The sequence below is a fragment of the Ceratotherium simum genome, chromosome 1 (genome assembly GCF_057802395.1).
Source record: "Ceratotherium simum simum isolate JZ-2026a chromosome 1, ASM5780239v1, whole genome shotgun sequence".
Lineage (NCBI taxonomy): Eukaryota > Metazoa > Chordata > Mammalia > Perissodactyla > Rhinocerotidae > Ceratotherium > Ceratotherium simum.
In genome coordinates, this window is record NC_141900.1 from 481,944 (window position 1) to 494,785 (window position 12,842).

General features: G+C 45.0%; 1 protein-coding gene across 1 annotated transcript in view; it reads left to right on the plus strand.

Moving 5' to 3' along the window:
- Positions 1 to 12,842, plus strand: part of HECW1 (HECT, C2 and WW domain containing E3 ubiquitin protein ligase 1) — a 404,461-nt gene that overhangs the window by 356,984 nt on the left and 34,635 nt on the right. Inside the window, exon 22 of the mRNA XM_014793615.2 lies at positions 74 to 226. Within this exon, the coding sequence (XP_014649101.2) occupies positions 74 to 226 (153 nt within the window). The remainder of the gene's footprint in view (positions 1 to 73; positions 227 to 12,842) is intronic.

Sequence of the window (12,842 nt, forward strand, 5' to 3'; positions counted from 1 at the left end):
TAGCACCTGGGTAGAAACAGGTACTCCACCTCCCGCACATAATGAGCTTCCTGGGCCTCTTCTTCCTTTGCAGCCTGGACTACAGTGGTCCTTCGCGAGAGTTCTTCTTCCTTTTGTCTCAGGAGCTCTTCAACCCTTACTATGGACTCTTTGAGTACTCTGCAAATGATACTTACACGGTGCAGATCAGCCCCATGTCTGCGTTTGTGGAAAACCATCTTGAATGGTAAGATCTGGAATTTTCACTTTCTTATGTTTGAAAGGTCTAGGCTTTCTTAGAAGTCAACAGTATTTCTTGAGGGCCACAGAGGGTGTTTATGAGGGGTGCTGAGAGTGAATAACAAAGCACTAGAAGGAAGACTCTGTTAGTCTTCACCCAGAATACAAAATAAATTACTAAAGACACTGCACATTTACTATCAACTGCAAATTGATGGAAAATACAGTAATTGCCTTTGGAGGAAATACTAAGGTAAGTAGACATTGGTCCTGAATGTTGATAATTCTACTGAAATCATGAGAGTCCTCAGCAGAGGCTTCTTGGAGGTAGTCTTGGGTTTGAAATTCTCTGACCTTGGACCAATGGCTTTAGCACTGTGGACATCAGCTTCTGCATCTTACTGTAAAATAAGGCTGTTGGGACAGATGATCTCTAAGCATCCTTCTGACCTGAAAATCCAATCTCTTTGGTTCTCTGTTATTGAGGCATCTATTACCACTCACTGATATGTGTAAGGAGATAAGTATCAGTCCATTCTGTGCAGTTCTGTGGGTGAGATACCTCAGATATAGGTATTAGAAGTCTCCAGAAAGCTGCATGGGACATCTAGGATGCATGCACTTTCCTGCTGTGTCACCACCACATGTAATTTGAAAATTAGCCCTGCTCTCGCTGCAAATGATCCTGCTGTCAAGAGGGAAATGAGTCCTGGAGACTGCTAATGTGGATTCTTATCTGACACTGCTTATTTATAATGCCTTGCAACGTCTGCTGGTGAAGGCAGCTTCTGGGGTGTTACCTGGGCCTGCCGGGTTTATCCCAGTGTTTTGGTTTGATAGCATCAGATTAACCCACCTCTGCTAAGGCTTCCGGCTATTGCACGTGCCCTCTCTCTCCAAACACTCTCAGCTCTGAAGTTCTTGGGCTAAGGCAGGAGTGTCTACACAGTGTGTTGGCTCAAGTAAGAAACAAAAGGTGCCCTTTGTTGTTCCTTTTCCTGTAACTTATCAGTAAGTGGATGATGAAGCCTGTGAGGCAGAAACACACAGACAGGGGGCAGGTGGAGCAGGCAAATCACCAAGGAGGGAACTTCTGACCCTGAGAATTGAATGCCAGCTCTCCTTTAGACCACATTCAGGTAGAGCTCATTCCAACAGTAGAGAGGGCTGTAACCCATGACACAAGACATGTATGTATGCAGATTACACTTAATATCCCTCAATTCTCTCTTAGTTTGTGAGCATGAAATTTAAGGTGGTGTCCTAGAGGTCATGAATTGGAAGCAGCAATCAATAAAGAAATATTTTCACCAAATATCATACCATATAGGACAATCCTAGGTGTTGTGGGGCTACCTGCGTTAATTTAGCAATTATAAATTAAGCATATATTGTGTGCTGGGAGGACACAATGATGAAATGAGCAAGACCTCTGTCCTCAAGGAGCTGAAGTGGGAGGAACACATGAGTAAACCAACAATTACGATACAACACCTTAAATTACAGGTTATACATATGTAATACGTGTGTGTGTGTGTAAGACCAAAATGCATATATAAGCGTAAGAATTGTACTATATCACAAGGAAAAAAACGTTTCACTTAGCCCAAGGTAATAAAGAGGGCATAGGGAATGAAGCCAAGGATCTTATAAAAAGAGGGGATGATTGCACCAAGTCTTAAGGGACAGTTGAGTAGGAGACTCGGCAGAGAAGTGCAGAAAAGACATGTCAAGGAGCCAAAATTGGAAATAAGAATTGGAAGGTGTGAGAGGGAATGAAGCCTTCGGCAAGCAGTGTAGACGGACCAGAGCAGAGAATGACCTTTGGGGTTGAGGTGGGAAATGAGGCTGGAGACGGAAGAGAGAAACAGATGGTCATATCCGCTATGGAAAATATTATAATTGGGTTTGTATTTAAAAAGTAAATCTTGCCATAATGTGGAGAAAAATTTGAGGAGGTAAGACAGGAAAGAGCCAGACCAGCTCTGAAGCTGTCGATAAGTCAAGGGGAGAAATAGAGGGTCAAAAACTATGGCACAGCAGGATCCAAGAAAGAAGAGGCTGAGCGTGGGGACGTCTCAGAGGGAGAAGAGATTGAACTAGTTGGTTCACTGATTGAATGTGGAGGTGAGGGAGAGAGAGAATGAGTCAAAGTTTCTGGTTACACAATTGGGTGGATTGATACTATTAACTGTGAGGGGAGTTATGTGACGTAGATGATATTTAGAGGAAAGATGAGGAATTCGCTCTTTAAGAGGTAGAGTTTACAGTTTCTGTTATAAACACAGGTTGATGTATTAATGTGTAAGTGGAACTATGGCCCTGGTAAGCAGGAGAGCAGCGGGGCTAGAAATGGAGATCTGGGAGACACCAACACAAGTGGAGTGGCTCAGCCGTGGGCAGAGATGAGAGCCCTCAGAGCTTGTGCAGGTGGAGCAGAGCTGAGGCCCGTGACGAGGTGGACCACACTGATGTGTAAGGGGTGGGCAGAGTCAGAGATCCCCGAGGGCAGCTAAGAAGGAGTGGCTCAGAGCCTGGGAGGGGGGTGACGAGAGAAAGAATGGGCCTGGTGGAAGCGGGAGGTGCTCAGGAGAAGACCTGATGGTGAGGGGAGGAGGTTATGAAAAAGACGGAGGGGGTGTGTAGGCAATAGAATGGGATCTCCAGAGGTTCAGAGCATAGGATTGGAAGGACAGAGCTTAGAACATCAAGAGAGTAAGAGCATTCAGATGACCAAGGGAGCTGCATTTGGATCGTGGCAGGGGAGAACAGGGGTAGGTGCCATGGTGGCGTGAATGGGACTCAACGTTCTGAAGAAAACCTTGGAGTCAAGCATGGTTCAGTAGAGACGCAGAGTAACACCACAGGCAAAGGCCCAATGTAAGGCACAGAAGACTCCCTGGGCTTGTGGCCTTCTCATTCTTGACTTGGCCTCAGTCACTTTCCACTGGGGAAGGCGCCTTGCCAGCTGCCCAGCCTCTGCTGTCACACTGACTTCGTTGCCTTCTGCTCATCTCTGCCATGAAGTGGCTGAAGAGGCTGCGTCAATGTGTCAGTTATGCTTCCTTGCATTGAGGAAGGAAACTGTGTGATACATGGATGTTGTAAGAATTAGCAAAGTTCTCTGGATGGAGCGCTTCCAAAGGTCGGAGGCCCAGAAGTGCCTGCCCTGGAGGTGCTAGTTAACTGCTGTCTTTCCAAAGGAAAGGACACGAGGACTTTGGTCCACGACATTCCCACTCGTGTTGGGACTATTTGCTGTGTAGCCCAGAAACAAAATTGCAGGTAGCTTTTGACCAACTGGAGATCTAAACAGCTCACGCAGATGAGGGTTTCCTTTCAGGGCTGCACGTTGGATGGCCAGTTGCTGTGAAGTGGGCAGGGACCTCTGATCCAAGGCTCCAGCTCTGAACCTTTAGTCCCTGAGCCCTGGGCTGGCAGAGAAGCCAGGATTTGGAACCAGCACAGGCCCCGGATTGTATCATGAACATCCTCGTGGAGACTGACTCTTCTCTCTTCGGTGCCTCAGAGGTCCTGGGCGAGGGGAGGGGATTTCCTCCGGGTGGTCACAGCCACAGCTGAGCGAACTTGAGCTACTGGGCAGAGCCTTCTTTAGCTTTGAGCAGGAAGCCCTTTTGGGCAGTGGCATCTCAACCAGGCAAAAACACTGCTGCTATTCGTTCCAAGTACTTTCTCACTGGCCGTGCTTGTGCCTTGTGGCAAATGGTTTTACAAAGAAAATGCACAGGGTTGCATCGCCTATGCGCCTGAGTGTTTGGTCAGCTCTTTGGCCAGCATTTTAGCGAAGAGCACAGAGGAGGGCTCACAGCTAGATGAAGTCACTCCGGGCCTTGCACAAAGTGTGGCCACAAGCCAGTGCTGAGGCCCGTGCCTGAGGCTTTGTCACTGTTGTCCTGCAGCCAGGAGGGCAAGAACACTGAGGAGACCTGAACCCCGAGTTCTGGAATCTGATGGCCCAGCCAGATGCCACTTAACCTGCCAGCAGGATGGGCGAGGCTGCGGCTGATCTCAGATCTAGGTGCCTGGCCCTCTGTCCTTCCTCACAACCCAGGACCCCTCAGCCCATGATCCACAGAGCCTGTGGGACACTTACTATGACCAGTACATCACTCATGAGAAAAGAGAGACCAAAAGATCACAGGGCTCGTAATGGTAACAGCCTTGACTTTGTAAAGCTGGAAATTGTCCCTGACGCAGGACAGGCTGGGTCAGGAGTCCATCTGGAAGGAGGAGTGACCCGTGCTCCCTGCCCCCTCTTCACTCTGCAGATGGTGCTGCAGACCAGAAACCAACAATGAGAAAAACAGTCAGCTTTACAGGATTAAATATCACTCAGGGTTAAAACGTTGCTCTGGTGTGGCTGCAGGAGGCGTCTTTGCGCTGGTCATTTTTTTTGTTATTCCGGTTCTTTCTCTTTCACTGGCCTTCCTCTGTGTCCCATGCTCTGTTTCCTCTGATCCCCTGTAGAAAGTGAGCTCCATGGGAGCAGAGACGGGTCTGTCTTATTTTATTCTAGCACATGCCTGGCTCTTCGAAGTGTTCAAAATAACACTTCGTTGAAGATGGGGTACATAAATGACTATCATGGCACGAGCCACACCAGTCACTTCCTTGTACCAGGCTCCTTAAAATAGATAGGAGGCTATACCTCCAGGTACGGTTAATTGCTCAAAGGTCTTACACTTTTCTTTTTTTATCATCTGTGGTTTTAAAACCCTTACAATGTCAGCAATAAATGCACATGTCCCCTGGAAGCTTTGCACTCTGCTCTGCACGGTGCCCAAAGGCTGCTCATTACTGAGGGAAGGAAGGCCTCCGCCTCCTCTCCCGCTGCACCATGGTGCTCCATCAGCCGCTTCCAGGCCAGGCACTGCCCAAAGAGCTGGCGGAGAGGCCTCCCACACACTAGGTCTTTCCCCTGCAAGCTCCCTTTTGAGGAAGGCTTCTGGCCTCCTGCTCGCTGTGTGTGGGCTTCACATATGCTGGAATACAGCCAGCAGAATGAAAAGGCCATGTAGCAGGGTGACGCTATTCCACCTGCTTCTCTTTGTTCCTAGTCAAGTGTTGAGAGATACCAATATGAATAAATACAATGAAGGTTCTGTATACACGCATTAAGTAACTTAAAAAAAAATCCAATTTTGTTTGCCTTCAGCCTAGAAGGACTTCCTGTAGTTGCTGTTTCATTACTTAGTTGTACCACTGGCTTTCCAAGTTGATAAGGCCCTTGTCAAAGTCGGCAGTGATGACACTCATGCCAAGTAAGAGAGAAGAGATGGAGCCAGAGCCCCGTGGGCCTCCCGGCAGAGCTGTGGGCGCAGGTGGACGCAGCCCTGCCGGACCCGAGTCAGGCAGAGAGGCTGGGACATGGCACCTCAGCACTCTTCTTCCACCTGCCATCCTCTTGGCCAAACCAACCATAAACTAGACGGCAAGGGATCTCCAGACATTGCAGCCCATGGCGGCCTGTCCCCAAGATCAGAGCAGGGCAGAGAATGGTAGGAAATCCATGAGGGGTGGGAGGCAGGGATTGAAAATAACCAGAAGAGCCTCTACAATTCAGGACTTTCAATCCATCCACTGGAAATATTACCATTTGCTAAACTGTACGTGTCTGTTGTATGTGTCTTTGACTACAGAAACCTTGAAGTAATGTTCCAAATTCCATATCTTCATTCTTTATGATCATATCATTTACATATTAATGAGGTTCTCATATACTGATCTTTTTTTAACTTTTTAATATCTATTATATGCTGATTTTATATCCCTAGAGATACCGAAGTTAATATAAAACTAAATAATAAAGCATCCATTGTAAACTTACTAAACATATCAGGCACTGTTCTAGATGCTTTTGTCTGACAATACGATAACCCAGACACTGAGTTATCCTGCTTTTACGGATGAAGAAAATAAGATACAAACATAACCAAAGTCACGGAGATAGTCATGGACGTAGCTGGGATTAGAACCCAGGCAACTGGGCTCCAGCATCAGGCTCTAGCCCCCATACAAAGGCAAAGTCAGATATTTAATTGGACAAGTGACAATACAATGTGACAAATGCTATACATACCTCTATTCTAGCACTTATTACATTGTATGGTAATTGGTATTAGGTACAAGGAGCTTTAAGAATGAGTAAGGGTGGTTGGCTGGCAGAGATGGGGAGAAAGGACTTTGAGGTAGAGGGCCAACATTCACAGCAGGATGGAAGGGTGCGCAAACAGATGTCAGTTTGGTGTGGCTGCAAAATAGAGAAAGAGAGAGAGGCTGGAAAGACCTCCTTGTGTCAGATAAGGAAGGGCATTTGATGGCATTCCAGGGAGTTTGTATTTTATCACAGAGATGACAATGTAATATTTTTAGAGTAGAAGAAGGTCTTGATCAGATCTGTATTTTAGAAAGTCAATTCTGGTTACAAGTGGATAAATTGGAGTGGGCAGTGGGGGTGTCATTTAAGAGGCTATTGAAATAGTTCTTTGAAAAGAGAATAAAGAAACTAGGGCAGAAGCAGTGGGAATGGAAAGTTATTTCAGAAGAATGAACAAATGAGCAAAACTTGGTGATGGATTATAGATGGTGGGGGGTTAAGTATATGAAATTTTCCACTTGCTATAAAATGATATATAAGAAAATACCAGGTAAAAAATTCTCATATATTTTGAATGGAGGCATAAACAACAAAACTGTAAATGTGAAAAGCTCCAAATCTATTTTTATGTTTAATACAAACTATGAATGGTGCAAAATGCATATATTTTCAAATTATTATGCTAAAATAGGAAAGATTCACATTTCAGCTCAACATCTCCTCTATTCCCTGAGCACTCAGTTTAAAACAGCCCATCCATTTATAACTCTCCAACTTAACATCTTACTTTATTATATTGACGAAATCTATCGCTATCTGAAATAAAGTGTATTTATATACAAACTCATCGTTTGTCTCTCCCCCTAGAATATAAACCCTGTGCGACTGGGGTTTTGCTTTCCTAGTCATAACCTCAGTACTCAATAAATATGTGTGGAAGGCAGGAAAGAAAAAAAGAAGGATGAGAGGGAGAGAAGGATGGATGGGTGGATGGATGGATGGTTGGATAGATGGATGGATAGATGGGTAGATAGATGGATGGATGGAATACTCCTCAGGTAAAATTCCTTGGTTATGAGAGTATCAATCTCATTTCAATTTTTAGTTCAGAATATTTGGGATTCAGAAAAACAGTGCTCATTGTTGAATGTCATTTAAGTTCCTACCAGATGTCCTTTCTGAAATCAACACTGGAAATTCTTTCTCTGCCTCAGTCATTCTGAATGCCACTTTTCCCAGAGCAAATCTAATATGCGCTGAAGTCCAAATAATTGAAATAGATGATCTTCTCTATTTTGAGGAAGAGTGCCAGCGTTTCAGACATACTCTATTTGTTATAAGTATTAGCATGTACCATTGTAAGAAGTTACTGTGGTTTGAGTCACTCTTCACGTAATTGTCAGTGTGAGGATTTTCAGAAGCCCGCTTTCAAATTTGACAATGACTGTTTAACCAGTCTCTGTGCAACCACCAGAAGGTCCATGTGCTCATTTCATGTCAGTGATAGTGACAAATCTAACCTTACCACTGTCATAACCAGAAATTTTAGGACCTCATAAGCCAAGGGGGGCCCATGGCCCTTTGCTAACTGCAAAATAGACCACCCGCCTCCTTCTGCCCCTGTCCTGACCTCTCTCCCTTTCCAAGCAGACACTACTTGGGTGGTAAAAATCTTCTGTTTTCAGGTCTTTAGCAAGGGGAGGTGGGGGGAGGAGGGAGGCTCCTTTGAGCATGTTTAGAGTTGGGCCAAGTGGGTATTAAGTGTAATTGTAGAGTTTTATGGAACTTAAGAAGTCCTGGGTAACACGCTTTAAATATCCCTTGCTACATCTGCAGAGTCTTGAATTAGTAGGTAGAAACCACAACATTACGAGATCCCACTGGATGTCTCATGGCCCTTCAGCCTCCACAGGCCCATGCTAATAAAAGAGCTCAGTGTATAGTTTTTATTTGAGTCAAGGATCAGATAAGCTGCCCCACCCCAACAGCAGTCCCTGAGTTCTTTCCTAGACACCTACAAGAGCTTTGCTGGTTTCATCTCTGCCTGAATCTAAGTAGCCTTCCTCGCAATGCCCTAGAAAAGCTATGGGGCATATGGGGCATAAATTAGTGGGGAAGTCACCATAAAATATGCGTGACCAGTTGTAGCTATGTCCATTCTGCCCGTTTCTTAACATAGCTTTCATTAGAACTTATGAGAAACTTCTAGTAAAGGTTTGAAAATTATTAAAACATTCTTTTTGAACACTTGTATCATCCAGAAATAGACCTGAGGATGTACGAGAATTTAGTGTACAACAAGAGTAGTAGTTCAATCCAGTTGGAAAAGAATGGACTATTTAGTAATTGATGCCAGTACAACTAGCTATGCAACCAAAGGAAAATTAGATTCCTCTCTAATTTGAAAGCACAAGTAAAAATGTAACAATAAAATTTCTTCAAGAAAGTCTATATGATTTTGTATATATTCTAGAACATAAACATTATTGAGAATATAAAACAAACTCAAGAAACCTTGAGTGGTAGAGACTTTCTAAATCAAGATTGGAACCCTAGAATCTGTAAAAGAAGAAGAAAACATTTTGAATATATAAAAATTAAAATACTTTTTATGTCAAAAATGCCATAAACAAAGTCAAAAGACAAGCTTTGATTTTTAAAAATAATCTTTGCAACTCAGGAAATCAGAGGTTAAAAATCTGTGATATAGATTTCAAAAAGCTCTTTCAACTTAAAAAGAGGAGAGGAAACAGCCGTAGAAAAATCAGGAAGGAACATGAAAAAGCTGTTCAGAGAAGAAAGAATCCAATGGTCAACAAACCCATAAAAAGAATTTCAGCTTTCCCGTGGTCAGGGAAATGGAAAATAAAGTAACAATGATATATCACTTTATAACTATCAAAATGGCAAAAATTAAAAAGAGTTATATTATCTCTTTTTGAAGGGGATTTGGCTAAAAGGATACTCTCATGCATTGCCAGAAGGAACAGGAATTTTAAAAAACACAACAATATATACTCAAATTTTTTAAACCCTTATACCCTTTGGCCCATGAGTGTACCTCATAGGAAAAAAGCACTATTATTAAGGACCGTTATAATAATAGTTAATATTTATTGCGTCCTTATTATGGGCCAGGTATCTTTGTAAAGGCTCTACATGAGTTACACATCCTACTATAATTCTGCCCCCGCCATATTACAGATGAGGAAACTGATACCCAGAGAGGTTTAAAACTTGCCCCACGTAACAGAGCTAGTAGACAGCAGAACTAACAATCAAACACCCAGGCAGCCCGGCTCTAGAGTGCAAACTTTTAAAAGCTATGCTATACTGCCTAACAAAACAGACAAGGATGTTTATTTCAGCAACATTTGTAAAGACACAAATGTAGAAGCAACCCAAGTGTTCATCAGCAGGGGACGGGTTGACCTCATTACGGTAGATCCACGCTGCACAGTGACATGAGGCACAGAAGGACTGAATTAGAACCTTACCAGATGATGAAGAGGGATTTATTTCTTCAAGATACTGTTAGGAAAAAGAGAAGCAGAAAAGTATAAACAAAACAATTCAAAAATTGAAAAATAATGACACAAAGCCTGTGTGTGTATATAGACACGTAAATATAAATAAATTAGTCTGTGATTATAGGATTTAGATGAAAAATATGGAAGGATGCATCTTAGTCAACATGGATCACAGGAGATGAGGCAAAGAGAGAGGAGCCAACTAAACCAGAAGACAAAACCAATGATAACAAAAAAGTATCCATAATCATATTAATGACATTACATAAAAATTCTGTGTGTGTGTCATTTTTTCAAAAATAAATCCCCAACAGCTAAAACGCCATTTGGTGCAAATGGCTTCACTAAATTATTAGAGGGAAACAAATGGCGCAGACGTGAGTTCCTCAATGCACTCCCATGCTCCTGAGGGCTTTGTGCTGTGTCACGCCGGCTGCTGGGCAGTGAGCCTCTGGCAGATTATAAATGCCACATGGACACGCTCGTGTCTTGTCAGCCCTGCCTCTGGTCTCATTCATTCTCCGTCCCATTTTGCCACCCTCCCCACTTTACTCAGCACAAAAATCTTTAATAATTCACACTGTCTACAAAATGAAGTCCAGATTCCTCAGATCCTCAGGACAGCCCAAGCACCAAGACTGCCGGCCTTGATACACCATCTGCCTCTCCCCACAGGCTCCTCCTCTGTCCCCCGCGGGCTTCCGTCGGGCTATGCTCCACTCCCTGCACGTGCCCTGTTGTTTTCTCTGTTCCTCTTCTCTCATTTATATGGGTCCAAATTTCGCCCACCCTTGTGACTTTGTGACTTCTTTCCTGAACTTTCTTCTGAAAAATAAGTTCATCTTCTCTTGTGTTCTTTTAGAAACAGAAGTTTTCACTTTTAGCTGCAACCTCGCTTTCCAATGAAATTTGCATTCCATCCCAGTGTCTAGAACAGATGGAAGTAGGGCCGGGCTCCAGGAGCCTGGTGGCTGGTCGATTGTCCACTCAAACTCTTCCTCCTCCTCCTCATCTCGATGCTTCTGTGCAAAACAGTTTGAAAAAACACCGGTCTGAGCTGCTGTCTGCATTCCGCATCCCATCTCTGCTGGCTACTTTGCACTGTAAGGATTTGTGTGAGCTTTGAAACTAGATCAGACAGCACTTCGTGGTCTTTGTTTGCAGCCAGCAAACAAAGAACTTTGCAGCCAGCACGGTTCCTGGCACAGAGACAGCATCCTTCAGTTCCTGAGGCAGGGTGCCACACAGCAAGAGCCAGGCAAACCCGGTGTACATTTCCGCTCCAGCGCTCACTTGCTCTGTGATCCTGGGCAGGTTTCCTAACCTGTCTGCATCTCAGCCTGCTTGGGCATAAAAAGGAGATAACAGTCCCTATCCTGCATGGTGGTTATAAAGATACAGAAAAGGTGACTGGCACCCAGTAGGCATTTAACAAATGCAGATGCTATCATTCTTTCCTCGAGTGTGTATGTATATTTTGTAGGGACATCAGAAGGTGTTAGAGAAGCTCGATTGGTTTTTTCAATGCAGGGTGTCTCAACTTCGGCACTATTGACATTTGAGGCCAGATAATTCAATAAAGAATTCAGTAGGGACTGTCCTCTGTGTTGTGGGATGCTTAGCAGCATCCCAGGCCTCTGCTCACCAGGTACAGTCACACCACCACCACCACCCCGCAGCGTGACAACCAAAAATGTCCCCCGACATTGCCAGTGTCTCCTGGGAGGCAGATGTCTGCTGTTGAGAACCGCTGCTTTAATGTCGCCATATGGAAAGAGTTTGGAAAAAGAAGTGTCACATGGCTGAACAAGAGTGGCAACATTTTTGCAAGATAAAGAATCTTTCTGTGGGCCTATAGTTTTATAAAATTGGAATACGTCATATATTAGACATCTCTGATTACGGGACGGCATAGTCCAGCCTCTGAGCTGGGACTGAGCGCGAGGCCCCTGGGTTGGGTGCAGTCAGGTCGCTGAGTCTACACTCCGGTTCCCTTCTAGTTCATCCGGAAGAGAACCTCCCACTTGCTTTAATCATTTGCTTCCCAGGACAGTTGCCTCCCGGACTCAGTCAGAGGACAAAGCTCAGAGAGAGGCCAGGCCTCTCGGGAATGAGGATCCCGTGGAGTTCCTCCAGGGTTTTCAGGCAGGCGGTTCTCAGGCCTGGGTGCTGTCACCTGCCCAGCAGCAGCCACCCTGTCCCTCCCAGCAGGCCTGCAGCTGTGCAGGAGGGCCAGCCACCACGCCTCCGTCCTCCCACAGACCAGGAGGGAACAATTACAGAGCAAACCGCTGGTGGGGGCGGCAGGGCCAAGCGAACCCACTATTAGCTGTGGAGATGGGAGTCTAGCTTAGGGCCAAACCCTGAACTCAACTGGCAAGAATGTGCACCCAGCAGAGGGAATGAAAACAATGCTGGGTGTGGCGCGGGAACCCGGAGCAGGGACATTCCTTCTGCGAGGAGGACAGGGAGCTGCGAAGAACCGAACCCCACTTCCCTAATACTCATTCCAGAATGGCTCCACGGCGAGGACATTATGATTGTTGGCACTTGCCCCTGCTGTTTGTACTGTGCGTTCCCTTTTCAAAGGGAGTTCTGCTTGTTTTAATTTGTGTTAGCAGTCAGTAGCCCTGAAAACTGCTCTTTCTGGAAGCTAAACTCTGTGGAGCAGCTAGAAGGTGCAAGGTTTTTGAGGAAGCCGTGTAAGAAGAGAGGGAAAGACTTGAATTAGAAGAGAGGGCAGAAAATTGGTGGGACAGGACGCCCGAGGAGACAGGAGAGAAGACGGTTGTTGCACAAGTGGAGAGAGGAACTTTGAAACAGGGGCAGCCCCTTCTTCCTGGACTGGAGGGAAATAACTGACAGGTGTGGGTGGCAAGGGTACACTTAGAGGCTGATGACACACGACGGGATTAGCTCTGGACAGAAAGAAGAACCCCTCTCTATTTGGTGGGGCAGAAGGAGGCATGGATGCG